This window comes from Beta vulgaris, chromosome 5, assembly GCF_026745355.1.
Source record: "Beta vulgaris subsp. vulgaris cultivar EL10 chromosome 5, EL10.2, whole genome shotgun sequence".
In the NCBI taxonomy this organism is placed as follows: Eukaryota; Viridiplantae; Streptophyta; class Magnoliopsida; order Caryophyllales; family Amaranthaceae; genus Beta; species Beta vulgaris.
Window position 1 is genome coordinate 59,474,155 of NC_079206.1, and position 17,008 is coordinate 59,491,162.

At 38.6% G+C, this 17,008-nt stretch overlaps 1 protein-coding gene across 1 annotated transcript; it reads right to left on the bottom strand.

The window, feature by feature from the left end:
- Nucleotides 1–11,811: 11,811 nt before the first annotated feature.
- On the bottom strand, nucleotides 11,812–16,199 carry LOC104894153 (hydroxyproline O-galactosyltransferase GALT6). The gene is made up of 7 exons (XM_010680334.4): nucleotides 14,901–16,199; nucleotides 14,145–14,377; nucleotides 13,773–14,063; nucleotides 13,539–13,667; nucleotides 13,278–13,451; nucleotides 12,574–12,681; nucleotides 11,812–12,474 (listed from the first exon to the last, which is right to left on the bottom strand). The coding sequence occupies exons 1-7, from the start codon at nucleotides 15,763–15,765 to the stop codon at nucleotides 12,265–12,267; spliced, it is 2,010 nt and encodes a 669-aa protein (XP_010678636.1). The 5' UTR covers nucleotides 15,766–16,199; the 3' UTR covers nucleotides 11,812–12,264.
- Between the last annotated feature and the right edge of the window lie 809 nt (nucleotides 16,200–17,008).

Here is a 17,008-nt window from a genome sequence, read left to right on the forward strand (position 1 = left end):
GGCAAAACGGAACCTTTGGAAGCTTTGGCTTCCACTATTGGGGGTTCTTGCGGTCAAATGTTCTTTACAGTGCTATTTTCAAAGAAATCAAACATATTTTTAAAAAACATCCGAGTTAGTGAACCGGGTACACGCCTGAGTGTTATTTCAGAGATTTCTTAAAATCAAACTAAGGACACATCTTCTGGTCTCCAAGGAGACTAAGGGTTCATATGTATTAATTTCGAGACAGTAGAAGTTTATTCTAACGCCATTTTTCAAAAGATTTCAACAATTCCTTAAAATCTATATGTACACGCTAGCCAAAACAAAGGAAATTAATTGATTAGTTTTTGAATATTCATAGATTGTGAATTTACTTGAAAAAAATTTAATAAAAAATTATAGAAAAAAAATCAAGTGACGACATAAAAGATCGAGAATATCAATCTAGCTAAAACAAAGAAAATTTTTATAGATTAGTTTCCAAATATCAAATACGTCTTACTACTTAAACAAACAAGATAATGTTAGTCTATCAAGATTAATGAAAATTTAAAAACTTTTAATATGTATATGTTGCGTGTACGATTGATTCACGTGTTGGAGAATCCAATTTTAATAAGAAAAATTGACAGAAATTAAAGAATCCCAACTATGACCGTTCCGCTGAAAATAATCTCAACTTTGGGTTATTCTCCCCCGGTACACGCTTGTGAGGTATTTTTCTTGATTACTTAAAACCATCCTAAAAAGATAACACGAAACCTTTAGAAGGCTTTGGTTTTCACTATTCGGGGCCCTTTGGGTCAAATGTGCTTCATAGTGTAATTTTCTGAGAAATAAAAAATATTTTTCAAAATCGTCTGAGTTAGTGAACTGGGGTAAACGCCTGTCTAGTATTTCGAAGTTTTCTTAAAAACAAACTAAGGACGCCTCTTTTGGTCCCCAAGGGTTCCTCTGCATGGATTTCTAGACGGTAGAAGTTCATTCCGACATCATTTTTCTAAAGATTTCAACAATTCTTTAAAATTTCTATGTCCAGTGACCCCCGGTACACGTCTGTGAGACATTTTTTCGTGATTATTTAAAACCATCCTATAAAGGCAATGCAATACCTTTGGAAGACTTTGGCTTTCACTATTGGGGGCCCTTCCAATCAAATGTGCTTTACAGTGTTAATTTATGAGAAATCAAAAATATTTTCAAAAATCCACTGAGTTAGTGAACCAGGGTACACGCATGAGTGTTATTTCAGAGATTTCATTTTTTTAACTAAGGATGCCTCTTCTGGTTCCCGAGTAAACTTAGGGTTCCTGTACATTGATTTCTAGACGATCGAAGTTCATTCCAACGCCATTTTTCTAAAGATTTCAACAATTCTTTAAAAACTCTATGTTCGGTGACCGCCGGTACACGCATGTGAGGTAATTTTCGTGATTATTAAAACAATCTGAAAAAAGCAACACGAGATCTTTGAAACACTTTGGCTTTCCCTATTTGGGGCCCTTTGGGTCAAATGTGCTTTAACGTGCCATTTTATGAGAAATTGAACATATTTTTGGAAATCCTCCGAGTTAGTGAACTGGGGTACACGCTGTGTCTTATTTCGATGTTTTCTTAAAAAAAAACTAAGGACGTCTCTTCTTGCCCCTAAGTATACTTAGGGTTCCTGTGTATTTATTTCTAGACGATAATAGTTCATTCTGACGCCATTTTTCTAAAGATTTCAACAATTCTTTAAAATCTATATGTTCAGTGACCCTCGGTACGCGCCTGTGAGGCAATATTAGTGATTATTGAAAACCATTCTGAAAAGGAAAACTGAAACCTTTGGAAGACTTTCACTTCCACTATTGGAATCCCTTGCGGTCAAACGTGCTTTACAATATTATTTTGTGAGAAATCAAACACAAAAAATCCTCCTTGTTAGTGAACCGAGGTACATGACCCTAATTGTTATTTCGGAGATTTCATAAAATTAAACTAAGGATGCCTCTTCTGGTCCCAGAGTAGACTTAAGGTTCTTTTGCAATGATTTCTAGATGGTAGAAGTTTTTTCCGACGCCATTTTTCTAAAGATTTCAACAATTCTTTAAAATCGATATGTTCGGTGACCCTCGTACACGCCTGTGAGACAATTTTAGTGATCATTTAAAGCAATTCTTAAAGAAAAACATAACCTTTAGAAAGCTTTCTCTTCCACTATTGGGGGTCTTTGTGTTCAAATGTGCTTTACAGTGCTATTTTACGAGAAATCAAACATATTTTCAAAAATCGTCCGAGTTAGTGAACTGATCTACACGCCTGAGTGTCTTTCAGAGATTTCATAAAATCAAACTAAGGATACCTCTTCTGGTCTCCGAATAGACTTATGATTCCTGTGCATTGATTTATAGACGGTCGAAGGTCATTCCCACAACATTTTTCTAAAGATTTCAACAATTCTTTGAAATCTTTATGTTCGGTGACCTCAGGTACACGCTTGTGGGGTATTTTTCGTGATTATTCAGAACCATCCAGAAAAGGCAACACGAAATCTTTGGAAGACTTTGGTTTTCACTATTGGGGGCCTTGCGGTCAAATGTGCTTTACAGTGTTACTTTGTGAAAAATCAAACATATTTTCAAAAATCCTCCAAGTTAGTGAACCGAGGTACACGCCTGAGTATTATTTCGGAGATTTCATAAAATCAAACTAAGGATGCCTCTTCTGGTCTCGGAGTAGAGTTAGGGTTCCCTTGCATTGATTTCTAGACGGTCGAAGTTCATTCCGACGCCATTTTTCAAAATATTTCAACAATTCTTTAATATCTCTATGTTTTGTCACCCCCAGTAAATGCTTGTGAGGCATTTTTCGTGATTACTCAAAACCATCTAAAAAAGGCAACACAAGATCTTCGAAAGACTTCGGCTTTCTCTATTTGGGGCCCTGTGGGTCAGATGTGCTTTAACGTGCCATTTTATGAGAAATCGAACATATTTTTAAAAATCCTCTGAGTTAGTGAACCGATACACGCTAGAGTGTTAATTCGGAGATTTCATAAAATTAAACTAAGATGCCTTTTCTGTTCCCCAAGTAGGCTTAGGGTTAATGTGCATTGATTTCTAGACAGTCGAAGTTCATCTTATAAGATTAAGGTGCCTGAGACATGGTTTCATAAACTAAGCCAGCAAATCAATTGTGTATTCATATTATCGAACAACGTTTCCACAATCAACACATTCATAACTATGGCCATAGTACGAACTTATTTGTCAAAAAAAAAAACAGAGAGATCCACACACACATGGGCATGAGTAGATGATTTTACCGAACATAAAAGTTACCTGAACGCATTCCAATTACGACAACACAATTTCCTTCATAACTCCAAACGATATTCCACTCCAAAATCATCGTCCAATAATCACCTCACAACAGTAACGATAATCAATAACCAATCTTAACTATTCTAAACTAGAAAATGAAACCATAACCAATTCCTAATTTAGAGATCCTTTACGACAATAATACTAAACTCTTAATCTTAAATTCTTTAAATCGATTCTACCTCATAGAAACATAAATCTAAATTACAGACCTAAATCAGTAACCTTCAACTAACAAACTTGAAACTAATTTAACTATACATTTCTCCATTAGGAAATTGTAACCTGACTTAGGTTGTTTCTTCAACAATGACAAGTACTACAAGAACTAAGAGCAATAACAACACAAGTAGCAGCACCACAGACAAACAGACACCGACAAAGAAGCAACACAGAACACTAGCAGCAGTAGCACAAGGGGAGGCGGGGGTACACGAGCAGCAACAACAGCAAGGTGGTTGGTAGCATCAGCTCATGCGGCACCAACAACCAAAAACAACGACAGAACAACCAGCAGCACCGCGATAGCAAAAACACGAACACAGAAAGAAGAACAAGACCAACATCCATACAAATGAGGAGAGAGAAACAGAGCGTTGCAGAACAGCGTGACTTCGGTGAGCTTAGGTTGCTGACGAGAAACGAGGGTGGCGCGGCATTGTTCGTGTGAAATAGGGGCTTAGGGTTTTATGGGATTTTCTCGAGAGGTGCTTGTTTAAGGGGATTAGGGGGTGGGAATGGGATATTATATCCCCATGGGTAGATATCACATGTTTGTTTGAGGGGATATCTAAATTCCCATGTGAAGGGGAATGGGATTAAACTCCCCCTTATCCCACCAAAATAAGACATGGGGGGACGCAGGTATTAGGGAGGGGGATTATTTCTGGTTATGTTAAAAGACGAATTTACCCTTCATTAAAATATACTTCACCAATACTGCTTGCTCTTCTTTTGCTATCCTTCATTAAAATGGGTAAATTTATAATTTAGCAATATATTCCCTACTTAAGTACCTCATACCAAACATGGGATAATAATATTCCCAACATAATCCCACTATCATACCAAACAAGGGATTGGGATATATTTAATGAATTCCCACATTCTAACTCCCATTCCCAATCTCATCCTCTAATCCCCAAACTCCCAATCCCTCATACCAAACGCCCCGTCACGAGAAAAAGGAGAAACAATTTTGAGTTTGAGGGGTATGGTTTTGGATGAGAATGCCGACCAAAAATAACAAGGGGGGTGGGTTTATTACCTCCTTAATCGACAACATTAAAGGAATGAAGGGAACCCGACTTTAGTTTTCTATTTGGGTCGAATTTCACTGAACTAATTACACACAAAACCAAAAATATAAAATAATAATAATAACCTCATAAAATTAATGAAATAAATACATTATAAACCCGACAATATAAAAATTCATGCTCCCAACTCAAATAAAATGAAAATTTTCGGAACATACTTAACTTAGCAAATATAATCAGCATTTAATTAATGCTCATAAAAATATGGCTTTTACACATGGGGTGGCTCGAGGGGACACTAGATGGTATATTAGGAACTCCCACGGCTTTGAACGGGAATAAGAACTACATTTACGACATTTTCAGGGCCTTTCCATGGCTGCACCACAAAATCATAAATGGGTGGTTTGATGGCATTCTGGAGTATTTCATATGGTGCGATGAACCCGGGATGCAATATAAGTCGGGTGGCACCCCATAGGAAGGTTTTCGGCGAAAAATATAACTGGGCAAGCCCTAAAACTATCAAAAATTGAAGGTTATAAGTCACGCTTTTAGACGTCCACAGGACCCGTGCTTCGATGTCGTGGGATGGTGCGAGCATACATGGGATGGTATATTAAGGACTCCTGCGGCTTTGAACAACCAAAAGAACAACTTTTACGACCGTTTCGGGGTCATTCCTGCACGACAAAATAATAAATGGGTCGTTTGGTGCCATTATGGGGCAGTTCAGATGGTACGAAGCTCCCAGGATGCATTATAAGTTGTTGCCTCACCCCATGGGAAGGTTTTGGGCGAAAAATATAATTAAGCTTAACGATCAAAAGTGAAGGCTATAAGTCAAGATTTTAGATGTCCACGGGAACCGTGCACCGAATGTCGTGGGATGGCTCGTGGGGAAATGGGATGGTATTTTAAGAACTCCCACGACTTCAAACGACCATAAGAACAACTTTTACGACCGTTTCAGGGCCATTCCGTGGCTGCACCACAAAATCATAAATAGGTAGTTTGATGGCATTTTGGGGACATTCATATGGTGCCAAGCACTCGTGAGGCATTATAAGTCAAGCCGCACCCATAGGAAGGTTTTGGGTGAAAAATATGACCAAGCCCGGAGGTGCCCTAAAACGGTCAAAATTGAAGGCTATAAGTCACGCTTTTAGACGTCCATGAGACCCGTGCACCAAATGTCGTGGAATGGCTCAAGGAGACATTGGATGATATATTAAGAACTTCCACGACTTTAAACGACCATAAGAACCACTTTTAAGACCGTTTTAGGGCTATTCCGTGGCTGCACCACAAAATCATAAATGGGTTGTTTATTGGCATTCTGGGGTAATTCATATGGTGCGAAGCACCCGTGATGCATTATCAGACGAGTCGCACCCCATAGGAAGGTTTTCGATGAAAAATATGACCGAACCTAAATGTGCCAGTAACATATCCAATTTTGGCCGCCTTTGTCGCACGATATCTGGTAATGAAATATCAACATAATTCATACTTGTGCACGTCTGCACAAACTAGGAATTAAAAAAAAAATCACTACTTTTTCACCAAAATTTTTTTTTTCATTTTTTTTCCTTTTTTAGATTTTAATTTTGATTTTGAGAAATCTCTGAAATAACGCTCAAGCGTATATCCTGGTTCACTGGCTCGGAGGTTTTTTAAAAATACGTTTGATTTCTCAAATAATGGCACTATAAAGCACATTTGACCTGAAATTCCCCAAATAGTGAAAGATAAAGTCTTCAAAAGGTTTCGTGTTACCTTTTTAGGATGGTTTTAAGTAATCACGAAAAACTGCCTCACAAGCGTGTACCGGGGCTCACCGAACATAGTTATTTTAAAAAATTATTGAAATCTATAGAAAAATAATGTCATAATGAACTTCGACAGTCAAGAAATCAATGCACAGGAACCGTAAGTCAACTCGGGGACTATAAGAGGCATCCTTAGTTTGATTTATTGAAATCTCTGAAATAATACTCAGGCGTGTACCCCGGTTCACTAACTCGGAGGATTTCAGAAAATATGTTTGATTTCTCCCAAAATAGCACTATAAACCACATTTGACAGCAAGATCCCCCAACAGCGGAAGCCAAAGCTTCTAAAGGTTCTGTTTTGCCTTTTAAGAATGGTTTTAAATAATCTCTAAAAATGCCTCACATGCGTGTACCGAGGGTCACTAAACATAGAGATTTTAAAGAATTGTTGAAATCTTTAGAAAAATGGCGTTAGAATAAACTTCTACCGTCTATAAATCAATGCACAAGAACCCGAAGTCTATGCGAGGACCAAAAGAGGCGTCCTTAGTTGGATTTTATGAAATCTCCAAAATAACACTCAGGTGTGTACCCCGATTCACAAACACGAAAGATTTTTAAAAATATGTTTGATTTTTCAGAAATTGGCACTGTAAAGCTTATTTGACCCAAAGGCCCCCAAATAGTAAAAGTCAAAGTCTTCCAAAGGTTCCTTTTGCCTTTTTAGAATGGTTTTAAATATTCACTACAATTGCCTCACAGGTGTGTACCGGGAGTAACCGAACATAGAGATTTTAAATCATTCTTGAAATCTTAAGAAGAAAGGCGTCAGAATGAACTTATACCATCTAGAAATCACTTCACAAGAACCCTAAGTCTACTTGGGAACCAGAAGAGCGTCCTTAATTTGATTTTAAGAAATCTCCGAAATAGTACTCAAGCGTGTACCCCGGTTCACTAACTCGGACAATTTTTAAAAATATGTTTGATTTCTCAGAAAATGGCACTATAAAGCACAATTAACCCAAAGGGACCCAAATACTGAAAGCCAAAGTCTTCCAAAGGTTTCGTGTTGCCTTTTTAGGATGGTTTTAAGTAATCAAGAAAAACGCCTCACAAGCGTATACCGAGGGTCACCGAACATAGAGATTATAAAGAATTCTTGAAATCTTTAGAAAAATGGCGTCGGAATGAACTTCGATGGTCTAGAAATCAATGCACGGAACCCTAATACTCGGGGATCCTTACTTTGATTTGATGAAATTTCTGAAATAACTCCCAGGCGTGTGAGGTTCACTAATTTAGAAGATTTTTGAAAGTATGTTTGATTTCTCACAAAATAGCCTTGTAAAGCACATTTGAGGGTAAGGGCCCCGATGCTGGAAGCAAAAGCCTTCCAAAGGTTCTGTTTTTCCTTTTTAGAATGGTTTTAAATGATCATTAAAATTGCATCACAGACGTGTACAGGGGTCACTGAACATATAGATTTCAAAGAAAACAGTTGATATCTTTAGAAAAATGACGTCGGAAAGAACTTCTAACGTCTAGAATCAATGCAAAAGAACCCTAAGTCTACTCGGGCACCAGAAGAGGCATCATTAGTTTGATTTTATGAGATCTCTGAAATAACACTCATGCGTGTACCCCGGTTCACTAATAAGGAGTATTTTTGAAAATATGTTTGATTTCTCACAAAATATCACCGTATAGCACATTTGACCACAAGGTCCCCTAATAGTTCCAAAGGTTCTGTTTTTCATTTTTAGAATGGTTTTTAATAATAACTAAAATTGATTCACAAGCGTGTACCGAGGGTCAAAATCTTGAGCAAAATGGCGTCAGAATGAACTTCTACCGTCTAGAAATCAATGCACAGGAACCCTAGGTCTACTTGGGGACCAGAAGAGGAGTTCTTAATTTGATTTTAAGAAATCTCTGAAATAACACTCATGCGTGTATCCGGTTAACTAACTCGGAGGATTTTTAAAAATATGTATCATTTCTCATAAAATGATACTATAAAGTACATTTGACCGAAAGGCCCTAAATAGTGAAAGTCAAAGCCTTCCAAACGTTTCGTGTTGCCTTTTAGGATGGTTTTAAGCATCAAGAAAAATGCCTCACAGGCGTGTAGCGGGGGTCATCGAACATAGAGATTTTAAAGAATTGAAATCTTTAGAAAATGGCACCGGAATGAACTTCGACCGTCTTGAACACTAAGTCCACTTGGGGACCAGAAGCAGCGTCCTTTGTTAGTTTTTAAAAAATTTTCGAAATAACACTCATGCGTGTACCCCGGTTCACTAACTCGGACGAACTTTAAAAATATGTTTTATTTCTCGGGAAATGACACTATAAAGCACAGTTGACCCAAAGGGCCCCAAATAATGAAAGCCAAAGTCTTCCAAAGGTTTCGTGTTGCCTTTTTAGTATGGTTTCAAATAATCACGAAAAAATACCTCAGAGGCGTGTATCAGGGTGTAACTGAACATTGAGATTTTAAAGAATTGTTGAAATCTTTAGAAAAATGGCGTCATAATGAATTTCTACCGTCAAGAAATCAATGCACAGGAACCCTAAGTCTATTTGGGGACCAGAAGAGGCGTGCTTAGTTAGAATTTAAGAAATCTCCGAAATAACACTCATGCGTGTACCCCGGTTCACAAACTCGAAGAATTTATAGAAATATGTTTCATTTCTCAGAAAATGGCACCGTAAAGCTTATTTGACCCAAAGGGCCCCAAATAGTAAATTCCAAATTTTTCCAAAGGTTTCGTTTTGCCTTTTTAGGATGGTTTTAAGTAATCAAAGAAAAATACCTCACAAGCGTGTACCGGGGGTCACTGAACATAGAGATTTTTAAGAATTGTGAAAATCCTTAGAAAAATGGCGTCATAATGAACTTCTACCGTCTAGAAATCAATGCATAGGAATCCTAAGTGTACTTGGGGACTAGAAGAGGCGGCCTTATTTATTTTAAGATATCTTCGAAATAACAATCAAGCGTGTACATTTGACGCAAAAGGCCCCCAATAGTGGAAGCGACAGCCTGCCAAAGGTTTATTTTGCCATTTTATAATTGTTTTAAATAATCACTAAAATTGTCTCACAGGCGCACCCCATAGAAAGGTTTTCGTCGAAAACTATATTCGGGCCCGAAGGACCCCTAAAACACTCAAAATTGAAGGATATAAGTTACGGTTTTAGACGACTCCGGGACCCGGGCACCGAATGTGTGGGATGCCTCGATGGGACATGTGATAGTATATTAAGGACTTCCACGACTTTGAACGTGCATGAGAACAACTTTTACGACCGTTTCGGGTCCATTCCGTTGCTGCACCACAAAATCATAAATGGGTGGTTTGATGGCATTCTGGGGTAATTCAGATGGTGCAAAGCTCCTGTGATCAATTATAAGTCGTGTTGCATCCCATAGGAAGGTTTTCCGCGAAAAATATGACCCAGCCCGGAGGAGCCTTAAAACGGTCAAAATTGAAGGATGCTTCAAGGGGACATGGGATGGTATATTAAGGATTTTCACGAATTTGAACGGGTAAGAATAACTTTTACGACCGTTTCGGGGACATTCTGTGGTTGCACCAAAAAATCATAAATGGGTGGTTTGATGGCATTCTGGGGCAATCAAATGGTGCGAAGCTCCCAGGATGCATTATAAGTCGTGTCGCATTCCATAGGAAGGTTTTTGGCGAAAAATACGACCTGGCCCGGAGGAGCCCTAAAACGGTCAAAATTGAAGGCTATATAAGTCACGGTTATAGACGTCTTCGGTACCCATGCACCGAATGTCATGGGATGCCGCCAAGGGACATGAGATGGTATATTAAGGACTTCCACGACTTTGAACGGGCATAAGAACAACTTTACGATCGTTTCGGGGCCATTCCGTGGCTACACCACACAATCATAAATAGGTGGTTTGATGGCATTATAGGGCAATTCAGATGGTGCGAAGCACCTAGGATCCATTATAAGTCGTATCGCACCCCATAGGAAGGTTTTCAGTACAAAATATGACCGGACCCGGAGGACCCCTAAAACGGTCAAAATTTAAAACTATAAGTCACGGTTTTAAACGTCAGACTCGTACACCGAATGTCGTGGATGCCTCGAGGGGACTGATTATATCTTGGGGAATTGCTATAGGCTTAATCCAACTTAATCTCTATGAATCTATCAAACAGGAAGGACAGTAGTTTACTTCTGAAATTAATTGCTTGATGTTGTTATGATTTAATAGTTTTAATGTTTACCACTGTGCAGTAGTAACTTTGAATGTACGTATTGCTTGAAAGTTATAATATTCTGAAGAGAAAATAATTGCACGTCTTTCTTATAACAACCTCATTTTGATTTCAACTTTGTGGTGTCGAGGAGGCTTCTACAAGTCCATGCTGGCAAAGACTCAAGCACGTCATTAACTACAGGGAACGTTCTCATGTGCAATTTTTTAGTCCTTGGAACAAGCCGAACAGCAAGTTCTACATCATGTTATATAACATAGAAATATATTTCAATATTGCTTAGCCTCTGTAATCATTTTTTTGTGTTTCATCTTTGATATTAATTTGATTTGAATGAAACTCGCGAGTTCATCCATTATATGCGAATTCACCCAAAGTAAGATACATTTTATTACGTTGTTGTGCATTGAAAAAGTCAAAAGAAACTATCACGAAGGTGAACTAATAAATAAATAGAAACGAATGACACATTATACAAAAGAAAATCATTTATTATCCATCATGTTGTCAGACTCCTAATAGCTTTTTTTTTTGCAACAACCTTGTAACTTATGTTGTACTATTTGTAATCAATTTATCTGATAAATACAAAGTAGCAACAGTTAAAAACTTATAACTTCTTAAATTAAACAAGCCAGTTTTACTATATTTTAACACTTCTGAAAGTTTTTACTTACTCTCCTTTATAATCTTCATAAGATGGTCAATTTTTCTTCTGTTAATTACGAGTGGAATGCATTTGGTGAAATTAGTCAGAGCCATCATCAACTTCTTATTCTAAAGGAAGCCAACATCAACCTTATAGGAAGAGCAAGAAAGTTTTAGGGAGAGAAAAAGGGATGATATGTACTTCCTCCGTTTCTTTTTACTCGCAACGATTTAACTTATACACTATTCACCAACTCTACTCAATTTATGTTTGGTGATTTATAATTAAGGAAAAACATATTCATGTAGGATCTTATTTGATTCATCTTAATGTACATTTTTCAAATATCTACTTTTTATAATTTTTATTTATCGATAATTAAATTTATTCATGGTTGAAAGTATGCATTGGCAAGCGTGAAAATCAAACTGTTACAAGTAAAAAGAAACAGAAATATTATAATTTGTAGGGAGAGAAAGAGGGATGACATGTTTTTTGCATCACGCATACGAGTAAGCAAATATAGGATATCCAATTTTAGATTATCTGAGAGAATTTTCTGTTTAGTAGGATGGTTCCATATCCAATCAATAAATATACACCTGATCCGCTAGTAAGTGGAAATTGAGGATCCAGTTCCAAGTACTGCTTCTCTACATTAGATTACAATACCCTCCCAGCTGGTCTGTAAAGGATGTTCACTAGGGTGCATATTTCGCATCTTCATCATTCGGAGGCTCGTGCGGGTCACGAAAACATCAATAATGGCAAGAGAAAGAGGGTGAAGAAGAGGGAAAATAATGAATGAATATGAAATTGGCACCTATATTGGTCCCCTAGAGAACAACCTACAAAGGACCTTTTGCAGAATTTACAAAAAAGAAACTGTGGCCTCAAAAATTGCTATCTCTAATCAGATTCGCGAAATGGGAAACTGGCTGTGTTTCCCTGAAAGTTCACAAACTATCATCTCATGTTACAGCAAACCGGGCGACCTAGCTGTTGTAACTTGTTCCACAGACAGATCATCTGTTTTGGGGACTGATAATGAGCAGTGTAATAATCTTCTATACAACCAAACTGGCAGAACTTTAAACTGTGAACATATTCGACTGGTCGAGTGCTGTTGAAATTCTCCACCCACATTCCCATACTCACATCTTCCATCTTGAATAACTGCATGAAATACGCATGTGAGAACAATATAATACTAAGACAACTTGGATTTCAGTTCAAGAATCAGTTGTCATTACTCCAAAAATAACAAATGCTCACCCTTAGTTTGTGCTTTTCAAACTCGGAGACGATGAAATGTGCGACATCGGATGACAATATGTAACCTGGTCCATTTGCATAAGGTGGATAATCCTCCTCTGGCCACTCCTGAACAAAATAAAACAGGAATGAAGGATGAGATACTTACCATTAACTCTACTAATTACAGAGATAAGAACACATATTACGGAGAGAGAGAACTCATCAGCTGCATTTGCTTGAATCACAACGTTATAAACAGTCAAATCACAAGCGAATCAGTAGTAACTCCATGTCATAAGATAACAAGATGAACACGAACGTCAAACTCATAAACTACACTCTGTTCTAATCTCCTTAATAAATTTAAGTTCTATTAAGGCTCTACCCAAGTTCGATCCACGACTAAATCAAGTCCCAATAAGTTTGAATAGTTCTAACAAGTTATTAATTCAAGTGCACTTTAAGTGAAAAGAACGAAAGCTTAAATGGATTTCTTTCATATGCGGTGTTAATAGTTTCATGCAACCTTTGTAACCTAGCAAGTCAGTCTGAGATCAAATAAATCCAACCTCTGGCCAGCAGCCACCACACAAACAAAAACAAAATGATATTCATCAAATAAAGGAAATGGATTAAAAAAAGCACAAATTCCACAAACTCAAATATCACACCTGTAACCACCACACATTACAGTTTTTGGGCAGCATGGTCTGAAGTCATACCTCATATGTGACAGCCCATTTACCACTTCGCAGAGGCTTGTGGTAGTAGTTGATGTTACCCACATACAAGCTACCACCATCGGGAATCTTGTTTGCTTCCTTAATGACCGCATCAACCCGAACAAAGGTATCATCATCACATTTCATGATGTACTTTGCATCGACAGTGCGAATCTGTTGGCAAGAGGTTCTTATAAATTAAAATTTGCATGCATCACAAGGGAAGGACAGCAGCCAAAATTATGATGTATGATGACTTACCCCGTATTCACAAATAGCCACAGTTTTCACAACCACCAGATCATAACTATCCATGTAAGGGACTATGACAATGTCACCAAAAAAATCAGCCTCTTTCTTCAACTCTACATTCACCTCCTTCCTTGCATGCTGAAAAGGAAGGTCGATTTCATGTTAAAAAAAAAAAAAAAACAGGCAACATGCTAGAATCAACACCGGTAAGATTAGCTACATGAAAACATAGTCTCCACTAACCAATGCCACAAAAAAGCGAGCCACCACTTTAGAAGATTTTATTATCCTATGCTGCATCCAAGACTTCCTTACAGCCATTCTCTCGGCAAAATGGTTGCCTGCTGAAAGAATGCCAATGAAGAGCTCCACAGGGCTGTTAGGAAGTGGTGGAGCTTGCCATCTGCCAGACATATCAAGGTGCCTCTGAGGATCGTAACTAGGATGTGATGATGGCAAGGAAGCAGCAAATACTGAATGGACATCAATGTCTCCTTTCAATGTCAGTCCCGTAGCATCTTCAAGTGAAAATCCCTGCAAACATTGGTAAATCAATATCAAAAAGAGTGCACTACACCAGTAAACACTAAAAAAGATTCAAGGAAATTCACTTACTGTTCGGTAAGGAAAGGATGTGATATGCCTCCCATCAACATTGACGTGATAACCTTCCAAGCCAGCACTGACGGTCATAACAAATAGCTTATCCTCAGCAAACGGAAAAGGCCAATCCACAGTGACCTTCTTCGGCCTGCTTAACAGCCGACTCAACCACCACGTCGCCCTAGATTCTTCATTATTACTATCATCATCGCGAATCCATTTCTCACACTTAATCAGCCCATCAACTACAAAGCCCAACAAGCATAACAAGAGGTTAGTAATTATACCTAGGATCAAAACACAGGGTAATCAAAGCTTCAAAAAAACCAAGATCATAGAGAGCCATAGTCTTAGGTTAAGCTTGTATCTCCGCCCATGCCCTCACAAAAATTTCCATACTCTCAACTCTTTTCTTAATTTCCTTACAGATTGCAATTATAAGAGCTTGAGCCAATAATCTAATCTACAGTTAGCTACTTCCAAAAAATATCTCATTCTACTAGCATCATGTATTTGTCCATTTACCATAACCAACATACATGTAATACAAGAGTATCACACATATATCCACATTCTGTCTCGTCAATTTATCATCACCAATCCAAATTCACCCAAATGAAAGACAATTTCTCTCACAATACACCAAGCCATAATTCAAATTTCCAACTCAGAAAGCGAAAAGATCGAAACTTTTTCCAAACAATTGAAGCAAGATTGATCCAATGCATAGATTAAGAAATACCAAAAAGCAATGAAATTGGGACTCACCAGTTTCCTCATCAAACCTAGACTTCCAGCCTTCGCAACGAACGGAAGTTCCCCATTGCTGCCTATAACAAGTGTTCTGCTCAATGACAGGCTTTCCACTCCAATCACCCTTCAACCTGGGATTATAATGCAAAACCCTTGGTGGATCTTCACCATCAACAGTCTTCAATCCAATCAATTCCAACATAAACTGTGAAACCATCAAACTTTTATCCCCATCTTTCAACAATGATATTTTGGGATCATATTCAACATGAGCTATTCTTGGTTTACCAACCAAAGTAATGTGAGAGCCCAATGTCAACCCACAGGGCAAAACCATCACCTTCCCCTTGTGAACAAATTGAGCTCCGGATAGCGAAACGGAGTTGGGGCACGACAACTCGGTCCGATTCTGTGCCGCCTTCTCGACTTCGAGCTTGACCTTCCCTGACTTGAGATCCTCCCATAGCTTCTCCCCCAACTGAAATGCAGTTATTGCAGATTTATGCAACCCTGAAAACCCATCTTTTTCACTACTATTCAAAACTCTCCAATCAAAAATCAACCCTGAAAGTGTTTTATATTCCCTCATTTGACGTTGAGGTCTCGGAGAAACTGAGGATACCCTTAACGGTTCTTTCAACGGTCGGATCGGAGCTTCTTTCTCCTGCAATTCTTCCTCACTATCAAGTTGCTGAGGTCTCACAAACGCGTCGTTTTGGAACGAAACGCCTGAAGTATCCTTCGAAACGCTCTTGAAAACAAAGGGTACCTCAAAAGTCATGAAGATCATGTACATAATACCCAGTAATGCCAGAATTTGAACCGATCGAGCTCGTGTTACTCCCATGTATGTTTCAAGTTTCCCACCTCCTCTCTTCATTACTAGAATTATTTCCCCTAAATATTATTTGAAAACCAAAAGAAAACCCTAACCCTAGACAAATATAAACTAGGAAAAATTAAGGAATTTCAGAAAATTTTAAGTTATGGGTTTTGAAATTGGGGATAAATTCTCAGACCCCTTTAATTCTCGAGGTGTGGAATTAAAGGGGAAAGTGCAGATTTTTAGAGAGAGAAAGGGGGACTGCTTCTGGAGAGAGAAAGCTCCAGAAGTCCGATAGAAAGAGAATAATGTTAGGTCATCAAGAACACACCAGAAACGCGTTTCAGAAGGGCAAGGGTCAGAGAGAGTAGAAGAGAGATTAAAGAGAGAAACTGAAAGAGGGAGGAGAGAAAGATAGTGAAGGAAAGAAAGAGAGAGAGGAGAGAGAGAGAGGGAGAGATGGGGTGACCGACCTTAACAGCTATTTTTTTCTCTCTCTATCTCTCTCACTTTCAGGCAGAATATAAGAGAATCTGATATTGGTGTACTTTTCAAATTATGTTTAAATTGAATTTTTCAATGGCCAAATTAATTTTGAAATAAGTAGCATAAGAGATAAGAGTTACCGCACTTTTCATAATTTTTTGGAAAATTTGTCTCAAGTAATCCCACCTTTAACCGATTTTTCAAAAATAATCTCACCTTTGAATTATTCTGGAATAATCTTATCTTTGCTTAATAATTGAGTTTTTGGTCCCAAGAAAATAGTGACCGGTAACAACAGGTTACCATCCCCCTTACCCTGTTGCCCCACCCCACCCCACCCCCAACAGCCCCCACCCCACCCTCACCCCCCACCTCAATTCCCTGCTGCCCCACCCCTCCCCTCCCCTCCCCCCATCACAACCCCCTCCCCCTGTCGCAGCCCCCCTCCCCTGTCGCAGCCCCACTCCCCGGCGCAGCCCCCACTCCCCCATGTCGCAGGCCCCCTCCCCTCCTCATGTCGCAACCCCCACCCCCTCCCATCCCCCTGTCGCAACCCACCCCTCCCCTTCCCCTCCCCCTGTCGCAGCCCCCCTCCCCAGGGGTGTAAGCGGACTACGAAAAGTCCAATCCAATTCAGTCCAAACTTGTCGGACTGGACTGGACTGAAAATTTTTCGGACTGGATTTGGACTCAAATTTTCGAGTCCAAATATTTTTGGACTGGATTTGGACTCATCCCTTTGGAGTCCAATAAGTCCAGTCCAATCCAAAAATATTTTATTATATAAATATATATTTAAAATATATATGTATAT

Bases quoted from the DNA above. Each gene is read 5' to 3' on its own strand.
- LOC104894153 (XM_010680334.4), bottom strand. From the start codon at position 15,765: ATGAAGAGAGGAGGTGGGAAACTTGAAACATACATGGGAGTAACACGA. The intron at 13,668-13,772 runs GTTAGTGGAGAC...CTTCCTTTTCAG, and splicing joins CTCGCTTTTTTGTGGCATTG to CATGCAAGGAAGGAGGTGAA. The intron at 12,475-12,573 runs GTGAGCATTTGT...TATTTCATGCAG, and splicing joins TTGAAAAGCACAAACTAAGG to TTATTCAAGATGGAAGATGT.